The sequence below is a fragment of the Raphanus sativus genome, chromosome 1 (genome assembly GCF_000801105.2).
Source record: "Raphanus sativus cultivar WK10039 chromosome 1, ASM80110v3, whole genome shotgun sequence".
Taxonomy (NCBI): domain Eukaryota; kingdom Viridiplantae; phylum Streptophyta; class Magnoliopsida; order Brassicales; family Brassicaceae; genus Raphanus; species Raphanus sativus.
The window spans coordinates 8,116,675-8,143,184 of record NC_079511.1 but is presented as its reverse complement, the minus strand read 5'-3'; the positions used below and the strand labels follow the sequence as shown (position 1 = coordinate 8,143,184).

The 26,510-nt window shown below is 38.3% G+C and overlaps 9 protein-coding genes and 1 non-coding gene across 10 annotated transcripts; 2 read left to right on the top strand and 8 right to left on the bottom strand.

The window, feature by feature from the left end:
- Window positions 1-48: 48 nt before the first annotated feature.
- LOC108839574 (plant cysteine oxidase 3) lies at window positions 49-1,721 on the bottom strand. Its single transcript, XM_018612327.2, has 5 exons — window positions 1,413-1,721; window positions 1,049-1,203; window positions 804-957; window positions 490-690; window positions 49-396 (listed from the first exon to the last, which is right to left on the bottom strand). Exons 1-5 carry the CDS (start codon window positions 1,606-1,608, stop codon window positions 269-271), a joined length of 834 nt encoding a protein of 277 aa, XP_018467829.1. The 5' UTR covers window positions 1,609-1,721; the 3' UTR covers window positions 49-268.
- A 444-nt stretch (window positions 1,722-2,165) lies between these two features.
- LOC108812054 (uncharacterized) lies at window positions 2,166-3,085 on the bottom strand. The gene is made up of 2 exons (XM_057009030.1): window positions 2,947-3,085; window positions 2,166-2,707 (listed from the first exon to the last, which is right to left on the bottom strand). The coding sequence occupies exons 1-2, from the start codon at window positions 2,965-2,967 to the stop codon at window positions 2,327-2,329; spliced, it is 402 nt and encodes a 133-aa protein (XP_056865010.1). The 5' UTR covers window positions 2,968-3,085; the 3' UTR covers window positions 2,166-2,326.
- On the bottom strand, window positions 2,837-6,989 carry LOC108812025 (pentatricopeptide repeat-containing protein At1g18485). Its single transcript, XM_057009033.1, is given in 2 exon segments — window positions 2,837-4,411; window positions 5,181-6,989. Coding segments are annotated over 2 exon segments (2,910 nt in total). The 5' UTR covers window positions 6,860-6,989; the 3' UTR covers window positions 2,837-3,180.
- A 15-nt stretch (window positions 6,990-7,004) lies between these two features.
- On the bottom strand, window positions 7,005-8,410 carry LOC108812044 (shewanella-like protein phosphatase 2). The gene has a single exon (XM_018584190.2). The coding sequence runs from the start codon at window positions 8,338-8,340 to the stop codon at window positions 7,147-7,149; it is 1,194 nt and encodes a 397-aa protein (XP_018439692.1). The 5' UTR covers window positions 8,341-8,410; the 3' UTR covers window positions 7,005-7,146.
- Window positions 8,411-11,708: 3,298 nt separating this feature from the next.
- On the top strand, window positions 11,709-15,777 carry LOC108808150 (uncharacterized). The gene is made up of 14 exons (XM_018580341.2): window positions 11,709-12,000; window positions 12,527-12,617; window positions 12,734-12,818; window positions 13,039-13,123; window positions 13,275-13,344; window positions 13,681-13,750; window positions 13,896-13,941; window positions 14,030-14,279; window positions 14,358-14,563; window positions 14,657-14,731; window positions 14,811-14,880; window positions 14,971-15,051; window positions 15,157-15,236; window positions 15,466-15,777. Exons 1-14 carry the CDS (start codon window positions 11,882-11,884, stop codon window positions 15,542-15,544), a joined length of 1,407 nt encoding a protein of 468 aa, XP_018435843.2. The 5' UTR covers window positions 11,709-11,881; the 3' UTR covers window positions 15,545-15,777.
- LOC108808159 (actin-related protein 4) lies at window positions 15,763-19,954 on the bottom strand. The gene is made up of 20 exons (XM_018580347.2): window positions 19,782-19,954; window positions 19,580-19,671; window positions 19,246-19,416; window positions 19,083-19,156; window positions 18,931-19,011; window positions 18,776-18,836; window positions 18,628-18,677; window positions 18,426-18,480; window positions 18,144-18,221; window positions 18,008-18,061; window positions 17,687-17,740; window positions 17,549-17,609; window positions 17,339-17,390; window positions 16,998-17,064; window positions 16,847-16,909; window positions 16,704-16,766; window positions 16,516-16,578; window positions 16,359-16,423; window positions 16,080-16,148; window positions 15,763-15,991 (listed from the first exon to the last, which is right to left on the bottom strand). Exons 1-20 carry the CDS (start codon window positions 19,792-19,794, stop codon window positions 15,946-15,948), a joined length of 1,332 nt encoding a protein of 443 aa, XP_018435849.2. The 5' UTR covers window positions 19,795-19,954; the 3' UTR covers window positions 15,763-15,945.
- Window positions 19,955-20,034: 80 nt separating this feature from the next.
- On the bottom strand, window positions 20,035-22,098 carry LOC108838269 (peptidyl-tRNA hydrolase, chloroplastic). Its single transcript, XM_018611231.2, has 8 exons — window positions 21,667-22,098; window positions 21,509-21,593; window positions 21,181-21,248; window positions 21,010-21,060; window positions 20,842-20,915; window positions 20,599-20,657; window positions 20,433-20,509; window positions 20,035-20,350 (listed from the first exon to the last, which is right to left on the bottom strand). Exons 1-8 carry the CDS (start codon window positions 22,003-22,005, stop codon window positions 20,237-20,239), a joined length of 867 nt encoding a protein of 288 aa, XP_018466733.1. The 5' UTR covers window positions 22,006-22,098; the 3' UTR covers window positions 20,035-20,236.
- A 112-nt stretch (window positions 22,099-22,210) lies between these two features.
- TRNAD-GUC (transfer RNA aspartic acid (anticodon GUC)) lies at window positions 22,211-22,282 on the bottom strand. The gene has a single exon. It is a non-coding gene; the product is annotated as a tRNA-Asp (tRNA).
- LOC108850282 (putative aluminum-activated malate transporter 3) lies at window positions 22,259-24,639 on the bottom strand. Its single transcript, XM_057009012.1, has 7 exons — window positions 24,485-24,639; window positions 24,089-24,318; window positions 23,877-24,014; window positions 23,527-23,796; window positions 23,316-23,455; window positions 23,096-23,242; window positions 22,259-23,031 (listed from the first exon to the last, which is right to left on the bottom strand). The coding sequence occupies exons 1-7, from the start codon at window positions 24,625-24,627 to the stop codon at window positions 22,402-22,404; spliced, it is 1,698 nt and encodes a 565-aa protein (XP_056864992.1). The 5' UTR covers window positions 24,628-24,639; the 3' UTR covers window positions 22,259-22,401.
- A 576-nt stretch (window positions 24,640-25,215) lies between these two features.
- Window positions 25,216-26,047, top strand: LOC108837572 (non-specific lipid transfer protein GPI-anchored 10-like). Its single transcript, XM_056989398.1, has 3 exons — window positions 25,216-25,552; window positions 25,649-25,729; window positions 25,902-26,047. The coding sequence occupies exons 1-3, from the start codon at window positions 25,216-25,218 to the stop codon at window positions 26,045-26,047; spliced, it is 564 nt and encodes a 187-aa protein (XP_056845378.1).
- The last annotated feature ends 463 nt before the right edge of the window (window positions 26,048-26,510 follow it).

Below are 26,510 nucleotides of genomic sequence, written 5' to 3'. Positions count from 1 at the left end.
TAAACTCTTGTTATGGGTGTAGAGAAATCGCAGGTCACTAGCACAGAATTGAATTTGAACTTGGGTAGCATATCTCATTACCAACCTTTTATGTACATTTTTAAACAAATTCAATTGATTGTATTCGTGTGAAGCAAACATGGACTACTGATCAACGAGTTCATCTTTAACCCGAAAACTGTATTTGAAGTCATTTCCAGAAATTTGACTTGGAATAATGATACAAGAGTACTCTCTCTACTTAGCTACAAAACCAACTGCAACAAATCTAAACCTGAATGGTTGGACCCGTATATGATCCGGGACGCATGTGAAGCTCATCGGGTGTGTCGATCTGCACAAGCCAAGCGTACTCGTCTTCCTTTCCTTCCACGCTCTTCACTCCTTTCTCCAGTGCTATTTACATAAATCCAAAGAGAAATAACCATTGGTCAGAGAAAAACAGAGTAAACATAAATGTTCTTCTAAAGAAGGAGAAAGTTTATGTACCGAAAGTGGAGAAAGGATAGTCCATGTAGTAACTGCAAGACCTGCCAACGCTTTCGTTGTAAGGAGGTGTGAGAATGTCGAACACAGCACATGGAGTCAGCGCGGTGAAACAATGGAGATTGCCTCCAGTCTTTGGGTACAACACTGGTAGTTCAGACTGAGGCGTTACGACTTTGTCGCTAACCAGTTTCGCCAACCGTGCTGCTTACAAGTAGTTACAAAGAAATCTTATTATTATCAATCACACAAACTAAACCACGAGGAACCAAAACTAAAGACTGAGATGAGAAGGAAATTAAAAAAAAAACGATAACCTTGGGATTTGTCTTGTGTAACAACACAAGGAGGTTCGACCCAATCGTAGGCTTTGACATGAAGTGACCCATAGAGGATTTTGCTAAAGACAGTCATCTCTGGATGGTCGTGCAATGGAATCACTGAAGATGTTGGGAAGCAGAATACACACATCTGAAGAAAGAAAGAAAGAAAGAAACATATAATTTTAGATTGTATAAACCAGACCGAAGCATCATCCAGTATCAATCTCAAAGACACTTACTGTAAAGGTATCACATTCATGAATGTCTAAGAACGTGATCGGCTGAGCCCAGCGTCCTACTCTGTTGACACGGCTAACCCCAGACACTCCATAGCCTCGATCTCCATCGTCTTGAGCTTCCTCTTCGATCCCAACATCTCCAGGACTCACTGAATCTGCATAATCACCAAAAAACACAAATCACATCTCTGCTTGTATACACACAAAACATCCCTAAAGTTTTTACCTTTTTAACCATCAATTCACCGAACCCTAAAACTCAACTAACCCTAAATGTTCCACTGATTCGGTCAAACCCAGACGAAATTGCAAACCCTAACGCCGACATCAAACAGAGAGAAAGAGAGGGAGAAAATTAAAATACCCAGCAGAGAGCATAGCTTTTGGACAGGCGTGGAAGCAGGAGAAGGAGCTTTGCCAGTGAAAGTGGATTTGCAAAGTTCGTAAAGCTCTTGCACTTTGGGAGGATTCTCTGTATTGCTCGACGCCATGTGAAAGTCTTTCTTGTTAACGAGATTGAACAGAACCTTTTCACCTGCCTTGAACAACCTCGACAACATTCTTCTTCTTCTTTTTTTTTGTGTGTTGGTGTTTGTTCGAATGTTCTTATCCTGGTACTAGTGTGATTAACCTATGTCTTAAAGTAAAGATGCTCTTAGTCTCAAACCATTAACGTTTTCCAAAATGGATTCGCTAATATTGACCCAAAAACAAAAGTAAGGGATTCGGTTCGGTCACAGCAATATAATACAAATTTGCTTTAGAATATTTTTTTTATACATTTTAATATATTTTAATTAACTAACAAATTATAGTATTTAACAAAGTTTTATGAGCCTAAGTTTTATCGGTTTAGGATGATGAGAACGTCAGGTTCCTCAGACATCTACTATGTAACAATCTTTAATGCCTTGTCTAGTTTCCCAAATTCCCAGCACGGCCTAACATGTCAACAACACAAGCATAATGCTTTAGATTTGGCTTAAGGCCAAAAGAGTGCTTCATTTTATTCACAAGATTCGCAGGTTACTTGCAAATTTCAGTATAAAATTATATATATTTATATATCATGGAGTTTCATATTTTGTATTTTCTGTATGGTCGACAAAACGGTTAATGTTACTGATCAAACGTTCATAAAATAATCTCTTTCAATTATAAAACACATAATATCAACAAAATACAATTCAATATTATCATATAAACCCAGAAATCTATAATGAAAAAAAAGACTCAAATTGTATAAAAAAGTGTTTAAAGTTTTGCAACACGTACAAATCAATGAAAGACACAAGATAGACTAGACACGAGCTTAGGAGCTGCCAACCATATCTTCTCAACATACTCCTTCACTTTCTTCTCATCATCTCCAAACACATTGCACATCGCCTTCACATAGTGAGATGGGAATTTCCCGGTTATCTTCACATGGAACATGACTGCACGAGCTATGTCTCTGCAAATCTTCTCCGCAAGAGAAACGAATATTGGTAACATCTTGGTTTCGACTGAAGAGCTTGGTGGTTGCGACCTGTCGATGTTTCTTCGTATGCAAGTTTCATGGGAAGAGGCAGTAGAGATGGCGACGAAGGTCGCAAAGAAGAGGACAACGATGATGCTCATGGAAACCTTCATTGCTTCTGTCTTCTCTTGCAGTTTCTATGAAGATATAAACGGCATAGACATTAGACAGTTATATATAGTGAAGTAATGAGAGACTTGAAACTTGTTTCGCATTTAAGAATGTTTTAGAGTTTATTATGTAATGAATTAAATTTGGGGTTCCAATGTTCCATCAGTTTCAAGTAAAAACTTACCATAACATGTATGACATGATCTATCACAAATTAGTGAGGAACATAAATAAGAAAAATTTATATTCACAGGTTGTACTCAACTGATCTTTGGTTGATGCACATGTTCTAAATGATCTTTGGACTAATCAAGACAGAGCAGTTTAACCAGTTCCACAACTAGAGAAGCTTCAGACAAGAAGCAAGATCATCAACTAACCAATTTCTTATTACCCAAATTTTATCAACTCTTAGGAGAGAGCAGCAGAGCTATGATCAAAGCTTGGTACAAGAACTAAGAGCTTCTGATCTGTCTTTACCGATTTGATTATGTCTTAATTACCAGTAGTCTCCACAAGAACAAAACCCATTCTTGAAATGGTGAAATCTTTTGTTGTCCCTCACTACTATTTCCCTTTCCACAGCCTTGGAGATTAACTTCGCCGCATTGTGGCAGTCCACACAAATCCTCAGGTTCTTATAAACCCTAAGAGTTGTTCCTTCTGAAGTTCTGATCAATCCGTAAAGAATGGCAAGCTTCTCGCTGTGTCCCCTCAATTGTTCAATCTTCTCCTCTTCACTTAGCTCATGTTGTACTGTGCTTGTGTCTGGTCTGTATCCCATCTTCAATATCTCTCTCTCCAGTATACTCCAATGACTTTTGATTTCTTCAAAACCATCTGAAGAACTTTCACCAGCAACAAAGCTAAAAACCTTCCCGTCTAGTTCGATCCAGGAGCATCCAGCGTCCTTCCGCAAACTCATCTCCTTCATTCTCTGCCTCACTTTCCTCACCTCATCCCATTTCCCTGATCCTGCATATAAGTTGGAAAGCAGAACATAATTCTCAGTCCTTTCCGGTTCTAAAACGAATAACTTAGCAGCAATTCTCTCTCCCATCTCAAGATTCTGATGGATTCTGCAAGAGCTGAGCAGAGAGTTCCAGATTCCAACGTCAGGTGCCTGACACATCTCTTCTGCGGCGATCATTAACGCCTCGTCTAGCTTCCCAGCACGGCCTAACATGTCAATAACGCAAGCATAATGCTTCAACTTTGGCTTTAGCCCAAAAGAGTGCTTCATCTGATCCAGATACCTCACCCCTTCATGGACCAGACCACTGTGGTTACAAGCCGTTAGAACACCTAAGAATGTCAACTCATCAGGACTATGACCTCTTCTTTGCATCTCTTCAAAGAGTTGGATAGCTTCTTTCCCACGCCCATGTATTCCATATCCCATTACCATGGCGTTCCACGATGCCACACTTCTCTCCTCCAAACCGTTAAAAACCTTTAATGACTGCGTTACAGAACCGTTCTTGGCGTACATATCAATCACTGAACATGCGATAAACGCATTGTCCTCGAGGAGACGCTTCAGAGCGTAAGCATGCGCTTCTCTCCCCAGCCGAAGAGACGGTAACAGCGAACAAGCACCAAACACACTCATGATAGAAATCTCGCAAGGTTTGACTCCGTACAAAACCATTTGTCTAAAGAGACTCAAAGCTCTCTCAGGAAACCCATTCTGAAGGTAACCATTGACCATAGCAGATTACACAGAGTTCCTGTTTTTCGGATGATAGAGCAGGAAGTAATGAAATTGAAAGAGAGAGGTATGAACTTGATGGAGGATGTGTGTTTATGGAAAAGGGAGAATGGGGATTTCAAATCAAATTTCATCACTGCGCAAACTTGGGATCTCATTAGAGTCCACTCTGTTAAGGTCCAATGGAGTAAAGGTATTTGGATAAAGGAAGCCACTCCAAAGTTTGCTTTTATTACTTGGATAGCAGTTCGTAACAGATTGGCGACAGGAGATAGAATCTTCAGATGGAATCCACAGGCGGTTGCAGTGTGTTGGCTCTGTAAGGAAGAGTTGGAAACGAGAGATCACTTGTTTTTTGATTGCAAATATTCAAAAGAAGTGTGGAGTGAGACTATTGGAAGCTTGGCAGGAAGTGTGTGCATTCATGGATGGGAGCGAGTGATGCAAGTGGTGGTGAATGGAGTGCAAGACAGACTCTCGACTTGTCTACTAAGATACTGTTTTCAAGCAGTAATATATGTGTTATGGATGGAGAGAAATACGAGAAGAGTTGGAGAACCTTTGAAGCCGGTTGGTTGCTTGATTGCAAGACTGGAAACAATGGTGAAAAACAGGATTACGTCTCTCAGGAAGAAAGAGGGGGCCAAGTATGTGCAAATGATGGAGATTTGGTTTGGGAGAAAATAAGCATCGGAGTTTGATTTTGAGATGTTTTTTTTATTAAGCAATTAGCAGTTTTTACACTGTAAACAAGTTTTTTTGAGATGAATAAAATTTAAAATTCTTACAAAAAAAAAAAAGATACTAAGGTCTTATCTTCGATTGCGTCAAATAATAAATGAGCAGTGCTTAACTCCCCACAATGAATATAAAGTGAGAGTAACGATGTATAAACAAACGAATCTCTTTCTAATCGATTACGGATTATAAACCCATGCACTTCCTTCCCCAACCTCAGGGACTTAAGCTGAGAACAAGATGAAAGAAGACTACAAACAGTAAACATATCAGGTAACTTTCCAGTGTTTTTCATCAGCAAATAGGCTTCCAAGGACAACCGAGGATCACTGCTCTGTGAATATCCGCCAATCAAAGCATTCCAAGAGTTCACTGTTTTACACCTTATGCTACAAAACACACGGCGTGCATAACTCAGCGAGACACACTTTGCGTATGAAGCGACGAAGGCATTGGCTACTAACTCATCGTGTACAAACTCTTGCTTCAAGGAGTAACAGTGAAGTTCCTTCAGGCTCGGTAAGACTGATTCATCGAAACAAACTGGCAGTGCGTTTAGAATCGTTACCTCGTCTGCTCTGACATCTTCGCCTCCTGCCAGCATCTCTCTGAGAAGATCAAAAGTCCCATGAATATCCCCCAATGCTGAGAAACCTCCTACCATTGTATTCCAAGAAACCACATTCTTGTTATTGTTTAAATTAAAGATAATCTGTGCATCATTTATGAAACCACATTTGGAGTACATGTCCGTTAAGGCATTGTTAACTACAAGTTCTTTGTCCAAACTGAGTTTCACCGCCCACCCATGAACGCATTTCCCTACTCTTATTTCTCTTTCCCTCGCACAAACCGGTAACACTGTAGCAAGTGTAGCAACATCAGGCATAAACGCACCTTCCTCCATCATTTCTCCAAGAAGCAAGAAACTTTCCTCCGAGAAACCATTGTCAGAGAACACTCGAATCATTGAGTTCCAAGACACCAAGTTTCTCTCAGGCATCATGTGGAAGAGTGTCAACGCGTCAGAGACAAAACCGTGTGTTCCGTAGAAAGACACCAGAGCGTTACTTACGAAAACGTCCTCTATCAATCTGGTCTTCACTACCAAACCGTGAACCGCAAGACCGACCCGGACTTCAGAAACCCCAGCACAAGCCTTAACCACACAAGGGAAAGTGAAGTTATCCGGTAAAAGATCACTCTCAGTGATCATCTTCACAAACATCTCTAGAACGTCGTGGTAAAGCTCGTTTCTTGAGTAAGAGCTGATAACGGCGTTCCACTGGAAGAGATTCTTCTTTCTCAAGGCATCGAAAGCAGAGCGAGAATCATCGGGAGAGCCGCACATGGCGTACATGGTGATAACACGTGTGCAGAGAACATCGTCGTTGCTTAACCGTGTCGACTCAGAGACCAGCTGGTGGATCTTTCTCCCCAAGTGTATGTCTTTTCTCCTGCCAGAAGCTTGTAAGAGAAGCTCTACAGCTTCTCGGAGAAGAGGAAACGCATCAGATGATTTCTCCTCTCTGTCGAACTCCTCCACGATTCTAAAGGACTCGTGGAGGTTTCCGGTTTCACATAAACCGGAGACCCGACGAAGGAAATGCTGTCCATTGGTCGAGCTGGAAGAAACGGCGACGGCACGAGGAATGGCCGAGTTTTTATAGCTCCGGCGAGAGTCGAACAAAGTAGACAGCTGTGGAAGTGGCTGAAGAAGAGAAGCCATCAGATAAGTTTCCTTATCCGAACTGAACACGTGTGTAGTCAGAATCTAATTGACACATAACTAAGCATATGTTTGGTTTTCTTGTCTGAGAGTGATCTGATTAACATCACTTACCTCATTATCCTGAGAATGGAGTTAAATCAAAGAGACAGACATCAAAACAACTTAGAGACCGTTAACAAATGTATTGAATCAGATAACAATATTTGAACAAATACTTCCCTATATTGCTACAAAACATTGTCTAAAACAATCATCTAAACAGAGACTAATGACTTCAAGGTCTTTTAAGCTTTGACTTCAACTTGCTTAGGAACATGTTCAACTGGCACCACAAACCCGAGACCCGTTTTACTGCCAGGAGCTAAATGAGTATCCATCTTCTCCTTATACAATGGATTAGACGTCACTATCCGCACACCAGAGTCCTTCCGAATCTCCAAAACCTCAGGCAATCCATCAGAACAACCCTTGGACATACCAACATCAATCCTAATAGCTTTATCATCACAAACACCATTTATCCCAGCCTCCTGGATCGTGTGTCCCATGATCATCCTCTTAACCCCAGGAATAGTGGAAAGAGCATGCTCAAGAGCTGCACAGTCGCATCTGTGAGGCCTCTCATCCGAAAACTTCCTCAACCAAACCACAGAGTTCCCTCCTCTACAATACCCAGGCGCGTATCTCCCACCACCTCTAGACCCATTAATCCAACTACTAACCTCCTCGTTGATCCTCTCAAGCCCATACTCAATATGCTCAGCTAAAAGACCACCGTGAACAAACACCGAATCGCCAACAACAGCAACCGTCTGGTTCTTGGACAAGAACCTCTTCGCAATCGGACCTTCAGGTCTCAATGCAGCAATCCTAGCCCTAATGCCGTCAAAGCACTCTGCTTTAGCACGAGGGAAGCTCATCGGAATCCCTTCGTATATATCCTTCTCCTTAACCAGACCACGACACAAGCTCTTCATCTTGTTCCCTAGACAATACCAATCCGACCAAACCCGAAACTCCTCCAAACCCTCCTTAGTAACAAACCTAAAGTCACCTTCAACGTTCATAATCTCATGGTTCCCGTTCATGGTCACAACCTCACCTCCTTCCCTCTCCGCCTCCCGCTTCAGCCTCTCCAGGAAAAACAGTATCTTCAGCTCGTCTCCTCCTCGATCCAGCACGTCTCCCACCTGAACAGCCACCGTGGTTCCCCCCGTCCATCGGTCCGACGAATCGATCAACCCGGCGATGCGGAACGCTTCCTTTGACTTGTCGAGGTCGCCGTGGAGGTCGCCGATGGCGACGAGACGGTCCGGTTTCTCGAAACGCGTCTGAGGAGGAGTCTCGTTGAGTGGGGTGGGATGATGGTGCGGAGGGAAGATGCCGGAGAAGGAGTGGTCGACGAAAGTGTCGACGAAGGAAGAGAGGAGATGAGGGACGTTTTTGCAGATTCCGATGTGGTTTTCTCTGGTTGACATTATTTCACTGTGGCGGCCACCAACAATGCGCTTTGTTTGTCAAGTCACAACTCTTGTTAAGACTCTTAAGGTAGTTTTCCATAACTAACTTATTTTAAAAAAATCCACTTATATACTCCCTCCGTTTCATAATATTTGATGTTTTAAAAGGATAATTTTGTTTCAAATTAGATGAAGTTTTGAGATTTTAAGTTTATTTTAATTTTATTGGAAACTGTTCAACCAATTAGATTTTACAGTCTTTTTTTATTATTGGTTAATTGATTTTAAAATTATATCTTTAAAATATTTTTTATTTAAAAATACAATTTTCTTAATCTTTGTGCACTATAGTAAAACATCAAGTATTATGAAACGGAGGGAGTATTAAATTAGAAGTTACTTAATTGATTTTTTACTTAAATGTCAGTTATTAAACAGAGTTAAAGAAAAAAAATATTATATTTAGATCTAAAATAAAAAATTAGTCTAAAATTAATTAATATCACTTATCAAATAGTTTTAATGATATTAAAAATAATAATTTATGTGAACTAAATGTCAAAATTATAAAAAATGTAAAATGTTTGATTAATTCTTTTTATATTTATATACTACATAAAAATAAAACAAAATTTATAGAAATCAATATATGGTTTCATATTATTATATATTTCTTATCTATTCTATATAAAAGTTGAAGCTATAAGTCATCGAAGATGTATACATAAAATTTAAAACATCTAATCATATTTTGACAAATCATATATAAATTTTAATATTTTTAAAATGTCAGTATTAGCCAGAACTATTTATTTAAAATAAAATATAAATCAATATCAAATATGGTAAATATAAAAAAATTAAAAACATTATATATGATTTAAACTAGAACATAATAAATATTTCCAAAACAGTTTATTTCATAATAAAATACAAATCAATATCATAAATCCAGACCAATTAATTTCACTTTCCAAATAATCTGAATTATATTATAAATAATAATTTATGATAACTAATTGTTGAAATTATATAAATAATAGTAACGCTTGATCAATTTTTATATTTATAAACTACAGTATATAATATAATGAACTAAACTTTTTATAATTTTCGTTAGATCTAAAATTAAAAAAATAAGTCTAACTCTAATTATTATCACTTTTCAAATAACCTAAATTATATTACAAATAATAATTAATGGTAGCTAATTTTCAAAATTATAGAAAATGTAATAATGTTTGATCCGTTATTTTATATTTCATGCTACATAAAATAATGAATAGAAAATCATTTATAGAAATTGATATAATGGTTTCATAATCATATAAAAGTATAGTTGTATTTATAATAATTATTAATCACTTATAGTATCCATATATGATTTTTAAATAATTAGGTTTTGAAAATTAGACGAATTATATTAAACAGACATGTGAAAACTTTGATTTAAACAATGTTAACTCAAATAATATAGTGAATAAAGTAATGTATGATTGAAAAGAATTCTAAGATGGTTTTGGTTTATTAATTGTATAATTAGTATTAGTATTTAGAGAAAAAATATGTAAAAATTAGAAAAATATTAGCAAAAATTTAATAAAAAGAACGAAATGATAACAAATATAAGAAGATGACGAAGAAGATGCATAATATAAGTTGGAGAAATTAATGTGATAACTACATATATAATTTTACAGGCATTTGTTATTACAGAATATTCATCAGTTATTTTCACATTAATTTTAAAAAAAGTTTATGATATTCTATATAACAATATTTATACCTACTAATTCGCGGACGACCATCTGGTATAAATTAAATTAAAACAATATTATATTATATTAAATAGATAGGTTACAAAAGTTGAATATAGCTACTTAATATGAAAGTTGATTATAGCTACCTAATATATCATCACATGACCCAGCTATTTTTTTCTAGAGTCTGTGCTTTTGTTTTTTCTCATATGCAGGTTCATTTACATTTCTTTTGATTCATTGAACGATAACTAAAAATGTCATTTATTTTATCTGCTAGGCGATTGTGCCACAGAGTTAAAAAAAAAGGTTAATATGATAATTAGAGAGATAACGTGTATGTATTTTGTTTGGCTATGTATTTGCTTCATTTAGGAATTTGGCTTGGATTGTTTGGAGTTTTTCTTGTGAGGTTTTCCTATGTTGTCAACTTTGTATGGACTATCAGGTTTACAAACAACTTAGCAAACCCTCATCCTTTACTGCTACATATTTATTTGTAACTAGTGAGAGATTCACTGAAATTTATTTACCCCACACATGTAGAAAGAGATAGATTGCCACAATTCTACCAAGTCAATACAATTGTATTGTTTCATATGTAGCAACTACGAATATATCGATTGTAATAAGTCGTGGCTTCCCAAGCTTAAAATATTTAGAACACTTGGTTATAAAATAAAAAGTATTTGTAAATTTGAAGAGACATGGGGGTTAACCTCCTTACTTTTAACAAATTATAAACATGTGGTTATAGAATTCTTACTTAATTTAAAGTATTTTTATAATAACATGAGATTATCAGAATCAATTAAAATACGATAATGTGGTTACCTAACTTGACATCAAGCTCTTGTTTCTAAGGTAAGCATTTTGGTTATTTTATTGGTTCGGTTCAATTTAGTTAATTAAGTTCTATAATTTTTCCAATTGGATCAATTTAGGTTCAGTTTGAATTTGATTCTATTTGTATTTAGTTTGATTTATATTTTGGTTCGTTTCAATTGGGTTCTCTTAGTTTAGTTCTTTTGAGAAAATTATGTTTTAAAATATAAACAATTAGTCATGAAATTATCATGTTGGTGCTTAAAAACTAAATTATATTGGCTAAATCCAACACAAAATCGAAACAAAAAACTTAAAAAAACACAAAATATTTATAAGAACACAATTAAATCAAAGTTAACTACAGTAAATAGATTTTTTTATAATATCTCTTAAAAATAAACTATTTAAATTAAATATACTATAAAACTGAAATAAAAACATTAATAGACCAAACAAAGTTTATAAGAACTCAATCAAACCAAAGTTAACTAAAGTAAATAATAATTTACCAATCTTAAACAGAACTATTTGATAATAGATTTTGGTTCGGTTTGAATCAGTTTCAGTTCAATTGGTTAGGTTTAATTCAATTTTTTTGTCCACCCCTAGTTTTCTATTTTATCCGAGCAAAGTCCATTAGTTATATGAAGAAAAAAGTTAGTTAACGAAAGTGATGGTAAGCGCGTTTGCGTTTCAATAATGGCGTCAAGGCAAAGCTTAAAATATATATCTAGAGAGAGAGAGGTGAGAGGTGAGAGGTGAGAGGTGAGAGGTGAGAGGTGAGAGGTGAGAGGTGAGAGGTCCCACTAATAAAGACATTGCAGCAGTTTCTCGAATGACGTTTTCTCCAATAACTCCACTTTAGAAACAGAGAGAGAGAGCAGATAAAAGAGAGAGCTTCAAAACAGAGATGGATTCAAAACCAGAGATTCTTCGTTAGTTAGAGAGACAAAAACAAAAAAAACAGAGAGATGAGTAGTTGTAGGAGAGTGCTGAAGTCGATACAAGCCTTGGCTGCACATAGCTCACTCTTCTCTTTCACGCTCTTGCTCGTTCTTAAGCTCGATCACTCCCTCTCCTGCTCATGGTGGTTAGTCTCTACCCCTCTCTCGTCCCTGATCTTCTTATTCACGACGACCCCTCTCAATTGTCTGAAATTATGTGCATGATCTTTTTTTTATATTGGTATCTGATCAATTCGATTTCGATTTTTATTTTCAAGGGCCCTGTTCTGATTTTTATTTTTCTTTTTGGTTTTCTATAGGGAAAGTTTCAGTTTTTTTTTTTTTTTTTGGTTCACATGTGTAGCAGTTTCTTTGAGAGGTTTGAAAACAGTTTCAGATTCCTTGTCGTCATTCGCCCTTACAGTAAATATAAAAACAAAACAAGCAATCACATCTATAGTTTGTATTGAGTTAAAGTCCTTGCAGTTTTTTGGAAATCCGGGAGATTGCGACAAAACTTACTTTATCTAGATGAAGTCTTCTTTGGTGGGGAGATTTGATTGTGTGTAGCGTTTAATATTTTCACTACAGGCCTCATCTTTATCAGTTAACTCTCCATTTCATTTATTTGTTACAAACTTGATTTATGAGTTTCTGTGGGTTATTATGTAGGATGGTGTTTTTCCCACTGTGGGCTTTTCATGCGGTTGTTGCAAGAGGAAGGTTCTCCCTTCCTGCTCCTCTTCCTCCTCGTAACCGTCATGTATGTCCCCTTTTTTTCTTTACTTCTTACCTCTTTCGTATGAACATTTCCAGTAAAAGTTGTTCTGAATCTGATAACACTACAATATGTTTATTATTATCTCTTTTGGTGTACAGTGGGCTCCATGCCATGCTGTTGTCGCCACACCCTTGCTTGTAGCGTTCGAATTACTCCTCTGTATATACCTTGAGAGTTCTTATGGTAAATATCCTCTCCTTTCACAATGTCAAACAGATTAAGATATATCTAGATACTTCAACAACAATGATGCCATAGCTCTGATTCTCATAGTTTGATCTTTGCTACCGTTTGTGTTTGGAGAACATTACAAAAGTAGTTTGACTCCGTCCGTATGAATGGATTGGTTTTCATTTTCTCCCATTTCATCGGATTGTGACCTATTCTATATCTTAAATGGCAGCTAGCTGGCCACCAGCTGTGAGTTTGAAGATTGCATCCCTACCGTTGTTGGCGTTTGAAGTGACGATACTCATAGACAATTTGAGGTAGTGAAACTTAAAAATGTTTGATACTTTAGTTACTTTTACTTCAACAAGTTCTCAAACAGAGACATTCCTTCTATGTGTCTTTTAATCACATATCAAACTGAATCATATAAATATGAAGTTCTTAATTACTGCAAGCTTCTATCTTCAGAATGTGTCGAGCGTTGATGCCAGTAGATGACGACAGCATAAATGATGAAGCAATATGGGAGGCACTTCCTGTAAGTCCATGTCTGTTGCGTAAAATATTGTGAGGCTTGATCGTTCTGTTCATGGAGATTCGTTTTCAGCTGCTTTATAAGCTTGTTGCTCTTTAAATAGTTAAATTGTTTGTGTTTAGGTAAAAGATCTATCTGTTACATTACATATAAATGGCAAACGGTCTCTAATTTACCAATATCACAAGTTATTTAGTACTGAGATTATCAATTCATGAAATATATATATATATATATATATATATATTTTTTTTTTTTTTTAAGTCTTCTGTTGATGGGCACTGGCAGCTGTACTGAAAATAAACATTTTAGATGTTTTTTTTTACTTGTTGCCTGCAGCATTTCTGGGTGGCTATTTCCATGGTGTTCACGTTGGCTGCTACAATCTTTACCCTCCTAAAGCTTACTGGTAATATTGTGTTTCTGGCCAAAGAGTTTTGTTACTTGATCTCTGTTTACTGAAATCCTATCTTCCACAGATGATGTTATTGATGGATTTATTGTGTTCCCTTCCTAATTATCAGTGCCTCCTTGTTTCATTTGTAATTACACAGGCGACGTTGCTGCTCTCAGCTGGTGGGATTTATTTATAAATGTGGGGTATGAATCTTTCTTTGTTTAACACTTAGTTGTCGTTTTAGATGTTGGTGTAAATGATCACGAAGGTGTCAAAATGTATTGCCTGCAGAATTGCCGAGTGCTTTGCTTTCCTTGTTTGTACAAAATGGTCCAACCCAGTGATCCATAGAAGTTCACGCGCTCGAGAAACGGGGTCATCTTCTACTCCTGTTAGATACCTTGACTGGAACAGTGGCCTCGTAGTTACTCCAGAACAGGACAGTCACCAAGATGGATATTGTGGTCTACAAGATATTGGTGGTCACATTTTAAAAATCCCCGTCGTTGTATTTCAAGTCCTCCTTTGTATGCATTTAGAGGTATGCACCACATGTCTCTCTATGTTACCAAACTGTCTTTGGACATCACCAAAGTGTTTTGATGGTTTAACCTTTCAGGGGACTCCTGAAAGAGCTAAGGATATATCTGTCCCAGTCCTGTTTTCTCCAATATTCCTGTTGCAAGGCCTTGGTGTTCTCTTTGCTGCATCTAAACTAATAGAGAAGATCGTCGTCTTACTACGTGGGGAAGCTGGTCCAGGATTGTATTTTAGATTCTCATCAAGAGCCCATGATTGCTTGGGTTTCTTGCACCATGGTTCCAGGTGACAAACAAGTTTTTGTCTATTTCCCCCTCAAGGGTTTGATTTACAAAGGTATATACTAGCAAAATTTAAACGATGCTCTTATCTGCTCAGGCTATTAGGTTGGTGGTCGATTGATGAAGGAAGCCGTGAGGAACAAGCTCGACTATACATTGATCAAGAATCTGGGTGAGTTAGTATAATCTAAGTGGTCTATCAAAAACTGTTACTGGACCTACTGAAGTTACATGATAATATGATTGTGTAGTTACAATACCTTCAGTGGTCATCGGCCTGAGATAGTCAAGAAAATGCCAAAGGAAGATCTTGCTGAAGAGGTTACTTTACTTCTCGAGTATTGTGTGTCTTCTAGTTGCAGTACTACATTAACTGTCTGATCACATTCTGTCATAATTGATGCCATATAGGTGTGGAGACTTCAAGCCGCTCTTGGTGAACAAACCGAAATCACAAAGTTCAGCCAGCAAGAGTATGAAAGACTGCAAAATGTAAACTTTCTACTTCCTCCATGTGCTTGTGTGTCCATTATTTCCTCTGGCGGTATTTCTTTACTCTTTAGCTTAATCTTTGTTCCAAATGTGTCTGTACTATAGGAGAAAGTGCTGTGTAGGGTTTGCTTTGAAAAAGAAATCAGTTTGGTACTGCTTCCATGTAGACATCGTGTTCTCTGCAGGTACGATAACTAATCCGTTTTATACTTGCACAAGTTTGATTTGTAACTTGATTAGTCTGGAAATACTAAGAAACTAGGAATCTCCCATGTCATACTGATGATTAGATATCATCATACTACAGTCAATACTTGCTGGATAGACTATTAGTTTTAAAAACCTATCCATCCATAGCTGACTCAGTTGTCAATTTATCATGTTGTTTCTGTGCCATTTTTTTATTGGTTGCAGAACCTGTTCAGACAAGTGCATAAAGTGTCCGATATGTCGTGTAGACATTGAAGAACGACTACCTGTATACGACGTTTGACTGTGTCCAACTTTGGCCCATGTTCGTGATTAGGATTTGAGGTTTTATGTTCCAAACAATGATTCCTTTTCTTACCGTGCCGTGTTCCCAAGCTTTTGGATGTGTTTTTTACTGAATCTTTTTATTTGTCCGAGTCAGCATTAAGTGTAAGAAGTACAGGTGTATAAATACGTCATTTTGTAGAAAACTATTAACATACAATCACTTAGTTACCTTAGTTGTAAGTTGTAACATGCAAAGTTTTTCATAGATAGTAGTACTTAAAATATTTGTTAATGTCTAACTCGTAATAAAGGTAAAGTGAAAAATAGCAAGAACAACAACGATAAACGATGAAAGTAACACACTAGCATAGTTTTTTAAGTTTTGTCTTCTCAGGTTCAACAGAATCAAAAGCTGTTTTAAGGGCACTTTCTCTGAATGTATGAAGCGCCATGTTCCTCGTACCTTCATGTGTTCACCGGAGAAATTGAAAATCAGTTTCTGGTTTACGAGTCTGTGATCAGCGAGATGAAGTAAAACCAGAGGCACTTACTCAGATTTGGAGAACCACATCTGTTGGAATGAGCCCAGTGATGCCAATATACTCCCTCCTATCCATACACTGCACATACACATAACATCACATTTTCAGGGTTTAAATTACTCAAATAAAAAAAAAAAAAAAAAAAAAAATTACTCAAATCCAGAATTTTAATGGTCAGTAATTGCAGGAGACTGAGTTCGCAGCTAAGGATCAATCAGTGATCTGGGAGCTCTTAGAATTGTATTAAGCAATACAAGGTAGAGGAAGAAGTGAAACTATATATCCAACCTGAATCTTCTTTCTGTTGTGTTACCGCTCGCCAACACTTTAACTCGAGCCGAGTGAGGAGATTCCTGAAACGAAAGAGAGCAGATGATTAAACATTTTCAAAATCAAGGAATCTTTAAAAGGCGATAGAAAAACAGAGAGAGAGAGGGCACAATACTTCAATCAAGTCCTTTTCGAGACGTTCTTTCAATTGTTGCATTGATGATGTGCCACCAGCAAGCTGCCATAACACAAGAAGAAAATATGAATATCATCCACATCCAAGAAAACTAAAAGGGATTTGTTGATGCATAGTTTCACCAATTTAACTAGGGATCTAAGAGTTGATATAGATTGTCATGTTACCAGTATGCTACTATACAACTCTCTCCGGATATCCACATCACATTTGTTGATGCTCTCCATGACCTGTACAAGTTGATAAAATGAGGGGAGTTAAGACAGTAAAAGAGGTGAAAGCTGCAGTGACTAAGAGACTATGCATATACCATGTGTGGCAGCCCACGAACAGAGGGAATCATGTCTCCGTACTTCTCCATTCCAGGAATTGTCTGGCAAATTCCAACAAACACGGAGAGTCACTTTATAAATATTTGACTAGCAATTTTCAGGCTCCAAAATGGTGCCGGGTTTTGGTACCTGAACTATGGACGGGTTGAACATCACATCAGGAATTTTGAACCTATCAGCACCGATCTCGAGCGTCCTGCAGTAGACATGATTAATATAACATTGAAAATGACTAATAAAAGCAATGTTGAGCTTCCAAACTTCATCAAAGCTTGCACTTAACTGTTATTCCAATGGCTTTAACGACTCAGATCCAGCTAACAACTTAATTATTGATTAAACAAGGTTTAAAATAGTCTTAAGTTTTTCTCTAGAAACCAACCACAAATTATATGCATGGAAAGCAACTCTAGCATATACATTTTGAGGCACAAAGAAAAAGTAATAGACATATATAAACTGGAGCTTACTGGCCATCAGGAAGCTCGTACGACGTGGTTGGGATGTTTGCATACGATTTGTCTGCAGTTAAAATAATCACATCAGGCAATCTAAAAGGCTACAAGATCACTGACCATTAAAAGATAAAAGGGTACCTAACATTAACATTCAACTCTTAAACCATTATAAACTTTGAAGGAAAACAAATTTACCAAGGAAGACAGAAGAACATAACATACCGTCATAAGGAGTATCAGGAACGCGACAAATAGAATCCTTGATATCACCCACTATCATTCTCTGTTCAATAAAACCCCCCACCAAGTTTATAAAACAAGAAAAAAGTTTGAAAAGAGGTGTCATTATTAATTGCAGACCTGACAAAAGAGCTTGTAGCTTTCTGTGGTGTCAGGAACACCTACATCTTCAACCTGCAAGAGATCCGAGGGGATGAAACAAGAGAATATCACACTCCAACGATAAGAAAAAAAAAAAGCTCTACGCAATTTGCTAGTGTCAACTATTCTAATTGAAAATGAGACAAACCCTACACTTGCTTTGTCATTGCTCACTAAAAACATCAAATATACTATGTCAGGAACTCAAAAAATCAAGTTTCAAGTTCCTCTCTGGTTTTCTCACTCAATAAATAAATAATACTCAAAATAGTAGTTTCATCCACTGATCCACAAACGAACCTGGAATTCCCCTGGTCGTACTTCCTTTCTCTTGAAAGAGTATCTAGGTCTCATCTGCAAAAGAAATGCCGGCAAAACTCAGGTGAAATGACTCAAAAGATATAGAGAACAGTGTAAAAATAGTTTTTTAACTTACTTTGATTCCTTTGCTCTCCAAGCTTTTCAGTAAGCAGTCAGTGAGAAATTCCCCTCCAATTGGAGCTGATACAACCGCCTGCGAATAAACAATCGGATAATAAGAAAGCAGTATACAATCTACATCAATGCTGTAAAGTAAAACTAGTCATTATGCACATTGATGTGAATTTATGTTAAGCTGCATATGACACTTTGGAAACCAAAATATGGAAAACTCTCTCTTGCAGCAGAAAACTTAAACCAAAGGAAACAGTATCACAAAGCATGAATCTCAATAAACCTTTTGAAGGACATAACCCTCATGCACCGGTGATATAGTTGTGGATCCTCCACCGCTGCAACACAATAAAGTACATCATTGCCTCTCAGATTAACCACATCAAAAAAAGAATCAAGGTAAATTTTCACAGCAGATACGACAGAAGTGGAAGCTGCCAATATTCGAGAAAAGTTTAATAATTTTAAAAGTATAGAAGTCTTACCAGTCCACAACCAGTGAAGTAGCACGGCCAGTCGCAAAAGACGTAAGAACCTAGCACCAAAAAAAGCGAAAAGTCATGTAGATAGTCAGAGATCTGGTTTCAAAAGAGGGGGGCAGAAGACTAATGACCCAAGGAAGAGGGAGTATACAGGATTCTTAGCCATAAACAATGCTGGAACTTTGTACTTTTCAAACATCAGCTCTGCAGCCCTGTGAAGAAAATGGTTTGAGAAAATCAGTAACACACTCCAAGATGAATCAACATAGGAAAAAAAAAAAACATTTATTAGCAGATAAATCGGACTTCTCTCTCTGCTGTTGGGTGTTTAAAGGAGGCTCAGCTAGCAGCATGGGGTGCTCCTTGGGATCAATCATCAGACAACCCCTTCAGACCAATAAGAATACTTTAGAGATGACACTAAGAGACGAAAAAAACGAAATGCTTAATACCGTTACCTGAAAGCATGTTCCCAAATGTTGTCCACCAAATCCCAATCAGAAACTATGCCATCTTTGATAGGTGACAATATCTAGTGACAGAGAGAACACAAATCAGTAGTCCACTAACCACTTTCACAGTTATAAACATTAATAAAAAGAAGGAAAAAGCTAGCACAACCTCCATATGATCCCGGCGGTAATTCAAGGCCTGAGATCCCACATACAGCTTACGTTTCCCCTTTTCTTTTTCAGACTCATTAGTCTTCGAATCCTCAGAATTCGAGTTGTTGTTCTTCGCTGAATCAACATCCACATCCATCGCCTCAGTTCCATCTACCGCCCCAACAACCTTATGAACAAACAAACACATGAGAGAGAAAAAAAAAACCCTAAGTTGTAATCCCATTCCTGTGTCTGAATATACGAGGGACTTTAACGCGAATCTAGAGCCGTGAAAGCTCATAGAAGCTGAAAATGATGGAAAGAAGATGGAGAAAAGGAGGGAGCTTTACGGAAGGGAAGACGGCCTTGGGAGCATCTTCGCCGGCGTAACCAGCCTTGCAAGTGTGGGAGCCCAAGTCAACCACTATAGCTGACACTTCATCTGTGGAGGAACAAAACCCACCACCCAAAGATTCAGACTTTAAACCCCAGAGAGATGGGGGAAACAGACGAACGAGAAAAGCAATTCAAGGGTTCGGAGAAGAAACTCACCACCGCCGTACATGGCTGCCGGAGAGCTCGTCGGAGGGTTTAAACACGGGCGGGATTCTCTGCAATCTCGGAGTTAACAGAAAGGGGTCAGATTGAGTACTGAGCTCAGTTTTTTTTTGTGGAGACAAAAAAAGTAGAATAGAAGTCGAAGCCGCTCACTGGAGAACCTTCGTAAGGTAAGTATAAATTGAATACTACAAAATCATAATTTTAATATTATTTTTACTTAGACAAAGGCTGCACTTTTGGATGAGATAAATTTATTAAATATTTGATATTTCAGTTTTATTATTATAATCAAGAGCAAATTATGTCAAGGCTAATAAACTTTTGGTTTTTATTGTGATATACAATTTGCTCAAAGGAAATATGAATTGATTTTCTAATAATAATGAATCGGCCTGAAAAATCTGCAGTTCTTCATATGTGGATGGGACAATCTCTCTCTCTTTTTTTCAACTGAGTTGTTGCATAGATTTCTGAGTGTTGACAAAGGTTGCACTTTTGTTGAACCCTTCAAGCAACATGATCCTTATTGCCTCTAACCCTGTTTGAAATGTATAATCCAACTGCAAAGACCAAAAAACAAATCTTACTTTCTTTTATCTAATCTAAAACGTTGAGGTAAGTGTTGGGATTATTAGTCTATACCTCTTCCTGTTCTTGTTTGTTAAACTGGCGAAGAACATAATTGGCTGTATCCATCTTCCCTGGAGGCCGTCCAATCCCTGAGACATGAAAACATACAACGAAACCCTAAGAAGAGAACTAGGACATTGGCTATATATGTTGAAGTGGATGAAAATGAAAACGTTACCTATTCTTAGACGTGGAAAATCACGGCTCCCTTTTAGCCGGTCTATAATGCTTCTCATCCTGCAAGTATATATGACCATAACAGTTTCATCAATGTTCTCTTCCTCTGAAAACTTGATATGTTTATATTCTTTATGATAAGTGAAAACAGTCAAAACTATCCATCCACATTGCTTATCAAGACCTAGTAAGAACATCCTTAAACAGGTAAAGATACAGAGACAAAAAAAACTCATGTACTTACCCATTATGCCCTCCGTGACCACCTTTTGGCAATAAACGCAGTTTACCAAAGGGCAAGTCTAAATCATCGTAAATCTGTACAAAAGACACAGAATGTTCTTTTAGACCGCAGATGCACTCACTCTAAATCCAGTTGTGTCAAAAGAGTGAGAGAGAAGAAAATGTATACCACAAGTACTTGCTTTAGCGGGATCTTGTAAAAGGAAACAATTTGTCCAACCTTCAAACAATTCCATCGAATCATAATCAAAATGATTAAATTACAAGAGATAATAAGTAGAGAGATTAGTTCGGTTCCTCATATAAAGTAAAGTAAGTTCGTTCCAATGAGCACACTTACAGACTCACCACTGGCGTTCATGAAAGTTTGAGGTTTCGCCAGCATAATCGGTATGTTTCCAATAACGCCTATGATAGACAAAAACCAATAGCCAAAGTTAGAAACAAACCAAACACAGAAGGAAGGCTGTTTCAATCTCTCTTCTAAAACAAATGTCGAAAGTGTAGAACTAGGGAGGTAATAGTTATGTACATTAAAATAGGATTCTGAAAATACAGTTAACTACTTAACCATGGTTTCAATACCACTCATCAATAAAAATTCATACTTATTGAAAATAAAAAGAACAATTCAGAATGGAGCAAGAAAAGAAAAAAAAAAAGAGAACCTTTGCCAAACAAGGCCTTGAAGTTAACGGTGTTCATTGATATCCCTTCTGCATCAGCCAAAGCGTCCACCATCTCAAACCCAACCTGCGATCAACAGTTAGCAAACCCAAAAGGAGAAGATAAAGGGAAGATGCAGCTTAGAGAGAGAGAGGGATACGTTGTGGCGAGTGCCCTGGAATTTCTTTCCGGGATTCCCCAAACCGACTATGAGCCACGGGAGCTGCGGCGGCGGGGACTTTGGCTTCGGGGAAGGTAACTGAACCTGAGGTAACTCCGATTCCGACTGAGAGGAGAATGAATTCGATAGAGACGAAAACAATTGAGAAGATGAGGACGGAGACTGAGACATCAATCCTTCAATACCCTTCCTTCCTCCTGTCAGCTTCCGACAAGGAGTTGTTGTTATCGACAATGCCGGTGATCGGAAGAACAGTGGGAAACGGCCAGAAGGGAGGCCTAGACTTGCGATTTTAGAGGGAAAGACAGCAGCTTTCATTGTTTGTTATTCTGCTGTCCGAATAGGGTTTAGTTCATTCTCTCCGAATAATAGGATTGGATTTGGATTCGTTCTCTTGGTGTCAAGTCTCAAAACTAAAGATAACTGAAAAAAAAAGAAAGAAAAAAAGTAGCGGATCTAAAATCTAAAACAAAAATCTAAAATAAAAGTCTAAAATATTAAAATAAGATAAAAGAAAAAGAAGCGCCGTTGCCGGGGATCGAACCCGGGTCACCCGCGTGACAGGCGGGAATACTTACCACTATACTACAACGACTCTGTTGGTTACACATTCAAATACAATCATATTATTTTAAATAAAACAAAATGTACGGTTGAAGGCAAACCCGGGTCACCCGAGTCGAGGTCTCGTTTACACAACACACATACACACACTCAGGCAACAATAACCGCCTCTTTGAAATTCGCGACCTCACACAGCTCATCATACGCATTCACCAGATTCTCCAGCCTCGCGACGAACTCAATCAGCAACGAAGCGAACGTAGCCAGAGACAGAGCACTCGCGCTCCTATACATCTTCGCCGCCTCATCCCCCGGCGGCAGCATCAGCGACACCCGGCTAAGCCACGACGGCTGTTTCTGTATCTGTATCTCCGTCCTCGATTGCTGGCTCCGGATCGCCGCGGGGCTCGGATCGTTCGTCGCAACGACATCCCAGTCCTTAGGCGGACGGATCGTGGCCTCGCTCTGCGACTTATGCGCCAGGATCCTCCGGCTCACGTCCTCCTCGTCGAGGTTCGAGATTTTGATCTCGTCGGTGGTGAGGTCTTTCGATCGGTTCCCGATCTCCCAGGTCTCGGCGTTGACGAGGAGGTACGATTTCTTGTCGATTTTGCTCTGGAGCTCTTCGGCCGCTTGGTGGATCTCGTAGAGTATGTCTTCTATAGGGTTTAGTCTCTCCATTTTCTTTAGCTTTTCTCCTATGAATCTCAGTACTTTAGCTCCTTCGACTCCCACTCTTTGTAGCTCGTTGCGGAACACGCTTCGTTTCTCCTCTGCAGCCTGCGTTTAGGTATATTATTAGTTGTGTTCTCACTTGAGATGTACTAAAGATAATAATGTAAACCTGAATCTCTGAGAGGATGCAGCCGTGTAATGCCATGACCATGAATGCACAGTGTCTCAATGCGCCGCCTACTCTCACGTACGCCTTCCATGGGTATCTGAAGGATCTGTATGGACCGTGTGGTGGTTCCCATGAAGCAAACCCCATCTTCACAATGAAGAGAGATATAAGTTGGTGTTTTTGTAATGTTTTGTTTGATTGAGGGAAGGAGAAATCTTACCAGAGTGTCTTCTTGGCTTGTTGATTGGACGGCTGATCTGTAACCACTGTACACTGGATCGTCCGCGACAGCTGCATAGACCAGAATACTCGATGGGATTGTGTCATATGCTACGCAATTGAGATATGCATTCACACAACCTGCACCAAAGGAATTGGCTTTGTCAAAGATCCAGCCAAAGCTAGAGACAGAGAGAGGGAGAGTAATAAACCTTCCAAAGAAGTGGCGACATTCGCAAAGTTCTTTGCGATCAAGTTGTGGAGATCATCCCCAGCCCATATGGGGTAAATGCAAGTGTTGACAAGGAGGCCAATGCCGCCACCGAGTACTATCATAAGGAACCTTGACACAGCTGTCTCCATGAATTCCCCTGTTCTGTATCCCGACACTATTACGTAGCAATAGGTCAGCAAGAACACCCGGAATCCGTACTCGTACGGCTTCATCTTTGGATATAGCTTTGCATAAGTCCCAAAAAAGGCTGATTCAAGAGCAGATTACACATTATTGTTAGTAGTTTCAAAGGTGTGGGAGCTTTATGTTAGACTAGCTGATCCATACCTACTAAGAAGATGCTAACAGAGTTGAAAACATCTGCCCACTGTCCAGTCAATGCGGATATCTCAGCCATGCCAAGTGCCAACGCTCCTGCAGATAACGTTCCTAGTCCTCGGTTACATCCTTTGCTAAACGTGGCTCCTACACAAAAGAAGAGATCGGTTTGACATCAGGTATTGAATTTGTTGGAATGTTGTTAACTCTGTTGCATTTACCTATGCTGAACTCGAAGACAACAACTATTGTCAGAATTGCCCAGAGATAGTGGTTGCTGAGCTCTGATCCTGGGAGCTTAAAGAAGACGAGAATGGAGACGAGTGTTAGAGCCAAACCCATCTTGGCCGAGAATATAATCTTCCTCGGGTCAGATGTTCCCATCTCCCACGCCGTAACCAAAACATCCTGTGATTTTGTCACAAACCCAGTTATCTTGTCGGAGAAGTACCTGCAAACAACACCAACGACATTTCAAGTCAAACCAATTTCAACTGCTGTTACACGACTCAGATTTTGGTTCCAAGAGGCATCAGATTCGATAAAAGGGGTTCCAAAAAAATTGGTAAGCATAGTTTCTGGAGAGAAATAGAGATCGTATGTAGATGATAGATAACCTGTAGGAGCAGCAACGAACGGGAGTTTTGTCCTCACCGGGACAGAAAGAGTCTCTTGTCTGCTGTGGGAGAAGCCTATCCCTTATGCTTTGTCTAAACGAACCATCGAACATACTACTTCGCCTGAAAGATACGTCAAACATGCTGCCCCTCCTGAAAGATGATTCCAGCCTTGCCGCCATTTCTGGTTCTTGATTCTGATGATCTTTCAAGAGAGGAACAGGGAGGGGAGGTTTTGGAAAAAGAGGTTCCATTTCTTGTGCAATGTGGTTGTAAAGGCACGCGCGCACATCATTTACACGATGGAGTCATCATGAATGAAAACCCCAGATTCCAAATGTGGAACTTTGGTTTGCAAATCTTGTATAGTTGGTATGCACGTCTTTAAACACGTTGTCGTGTTTAATAACTTTAATTACAGTTATTATCCACACATAATCTCAACAATGTTTATTATAATGCCAAAAATAAACAGTCAAACGGTCAAATTTATAACAGCAAAGACCTCATATACTTTAAACTTTAAAGGTTACAAGACATAACATGAAGAAGTTCAAGTGTTGCACAGAACACATATTTTGCATGATATATAAATTTCAGGTGCACAATAAACTCATTGAATCCAACCTTAAATACTACTATTATTCTATGAACCCTAACAATCTCCATCATTACAAAGAAAGAAGAGAAAACTTATTTTCCAACTAATTGTCAGGACATAATACACAGAAATGGCATCTCCAAGTGTTTTTATCAGTGTCTTAATCTCCTTGGTATCAGTCTTCCTCCAACCAGGTCTCGCTCAAGGTCAGAGTCCTCCAGCTTCTTGTGCTTCTCTACTGCTAGCTCTGGCTCCATGTGGTCCATTCGTTCAGGGCTTTGTCCAGTTCCCGGCTCAGCCATGCTGCAGCAGCCTGAGCCAGATCTACAGCCAACAACCGACCTGCCTCTGTCTCTTCCTCAACAACAATTCCACTTTATCATCTGCTTTTCCCATCAATCAAACCCTCGCGCTGCAATTGCCTCAGCTTTGTAGCATTCCAGCCAACTCATCAGTTTGCTCCTCAGGTATGTAAATCCTCCAACGCTTCTTACACACACAAACATAATATGTATGGATTTTTGTGAAACTCTTAATAAATTTTGTTTTCTTGTTGATAGCAGATTCCCCTGTTTCTCCAGCACCTGCTAACTCAACCGGTTCTCACGTACCTATGGGTGCAAAGAACAATTCTGCTCCTACAGGTAAAGTCAATTACTAAAATGCAGGCATAAACTGAACTACAAGTAACAATTAGGAATGGTGTTAACAAATGAATCATATTATTAAATATTGTTAAAACTTCATTTGTGTAACTAAAGATTCTCTGTGTTATAAGGCCTCTAAGGATTCGACGTACCTAATTATCTTTTTCAGCAACCCCAGTGGCTCAAGTGGCACCAAAACCAAGCAATATGATGGGATTAAGTGATGGTCTTAGATCATCTGGTCCGAAGTTTAAGATTCAGGTGCCAATCTTTGTGATCGCAGCAATTCTAGCCGGAACACTCTTCCTCGTCTAACCACTACGATCTTCCACCTAGTTTACATTATCCATTTTTATTTTACTTTTTCTCTTCTCATTGAACTAGAAACTACAAAATTTCTATAAATTTGGAGGATGAAGTCACTGTAATGTTTCTTGGAACCAAAACAGAACAAAGAAACAATTGTCTCTTTCAAAGTTTCAATGCCCTTGTTACTATCTTTGTTTGGTAAAGTGTACCTCACGTACTTTGATTAAGAAAGACCTTGTAAAGCAATTGTCCAACCTTCAAAAATATACAATTAGAAAGGGTCAAGTTACTAGTGATGTCCCTTGTCAAACTTTAAAGACAGCAATTAAAAAGAGAAAAATATGAAATGAAAGGTTCACACTTTGAGAAAAAAACATTAAAAATAGAGAATGGAAAAAGCAAGTTTTCCCAAACAGGTCTTTGCAGTTAACGGTGTTCATGGATGGAGGATCCCGTTTTCCGTCCACGA

Excerpts from the sequence above, each read along its gene's own strand:
- LOC108808150 (XM_018580341.2), top strand. The coding sequence starts at position 11,882 with ATGAGTAGTTGTAGGAGAGTGCTGAAGTCGATACAAGCCTTGGCTGCA. Across the intron at positions 14,564-14,656 it reads TTCTTGCACCATGGTTCCAG|GCTATTAGGTTGGTGGTCGA; the intron begins GTGACAAACAAG and ends TTATCTGCTCAG. Across the intron at positions 14,881-14,970 it reads AGGAAGATCTTGCTGAAGAG|GTGTGGAGACTTCAAGCCGC; the intron begins GTTACTTTACTT and ends GATGCCATATAG.
- LOC108812054 (XM_057009030.1), bottom strand. The coding sequence starts at position 2,967 with ATGTGCATCAACCAAAGATCA. Across the intron at positions 2,708-2,946 it reads TGTGCATCAACCAAAGATCA|AAACTGCAAGAGAAGACAGA; the intron begins GTTGAGTACAAC and ends ATATCTTCATAG.
- LOC108808159 (XM_018580347.2), bottom strand. Across the intron at positions 19,012-19,082 it reads ATTTGGGAACATGCTTTCAG|GGGTTGTCTGATGATTGATC; the intron begins GTAACGGTATTA and ends ATTGGTCTGAAG. Across the intron at positions 17,391-17,548 it reads TCCTGATACTCCTTATGACG|ACAAATCGTATGCAAACATC; the intron begins GTATGTTATGTT and ends TTTTAACTGCAG.
- LOC108837572 (XM_056989398.1), top strand. The coding sequence starts at position 25,216 with ATGGCATCTCCAAGTGTTTTTATCAGTGTCTTAATCTCCTTGGTATCA. Across the intron at positions 25,553-25,648 it reads CTCATCAGTTTGCTCCTCAG|ATTCCCCTGTTTCTCCAGCA; the intron begins GTATGTAAATCC and ends TGTTGATAGCAG. Across the intron at positions 25,730-25,901 it reads GAACAATTCTGCTCCTACAG|CAACCCCAGTGGCTCAAGTG; the intron begins GTAAAGTCAATT and ends TATCTTTTTCAG.
- LOC108812044 (XM_018584190.2), bottom strand. The coding sequence starts at position 8,340 with ATGTCAACCAGAGAAAACCACATCGGAATCTGCAAAAACGTCCCTCAT.
- LOC108838269 (XM_018611231.2), bottom strand. The coding sequence starts at position 22,005 with ATGAAAGCTGCTGTCTTTCCCTCTAAAATCGCAAGTCTAGGCCTCCCT. Across the intron at positions 21,594-21,666 it reads TCCAGGGCACTCGCCACAAC|GTTGGGTTTGAGATGGTGGA; the intron begins GTATCCCTCTCT and ends TGTTGATCGCAG. Across the intron at positions 20,510-20,598 it reads TTTTCCACGTCTAAGAATAG|GGATTGGACGGCCTCCAGGG; the intron begins GTAACGTTTTCA and ends TTCATGTCTCAG.
- LOC108839574 (XM_018612327.2), bottom strand. The coding sequence starts at position 1,608 with ATGTTGTCGAGGTTGTTCAAGGCAGGTGAAAAGGTTCTGTTCAATCTC. Across the intron at positions 1,204-1,412 it reads AAAGCTATGCTCTCTGCTGG|ATTCAGTGAGTCCTGGAGAT; the intron begins GTATTTTAATTT and ends GTGATTATGCAG. Across the intron at positions 958-1,048 it reads ATGAATGTGATACCTTTACA|ATGTGTGTATTCTGCTTCCC; the intron begins GTAAGTGTCTTT and ends TTCTTTCTTCAG.
- LOC108850282 (XM_057009012.1), bottom strand. The coding sequence starts at position 24,627 with ATGTTTGACGTATCTTTCAGGCGAAGTAGTATGTTCGATGGTTCGTTT. Across the intron at positions 24,319-24,484 it reads GTTCGTTGCTGCTCCTACAG|GTACTTCTCCGACAAGATAA; the intron begins GTTATCTATCAT and ends TGTTGTTTGCAG. Across the intron at positions 23,797-23,876 it reads TGTTAGCATCTTCTTAGTAG|CCTTTTTTGGGACTTATGCA; the intron begins GTATGGATCAGC and ends CTCTTGAATCAG.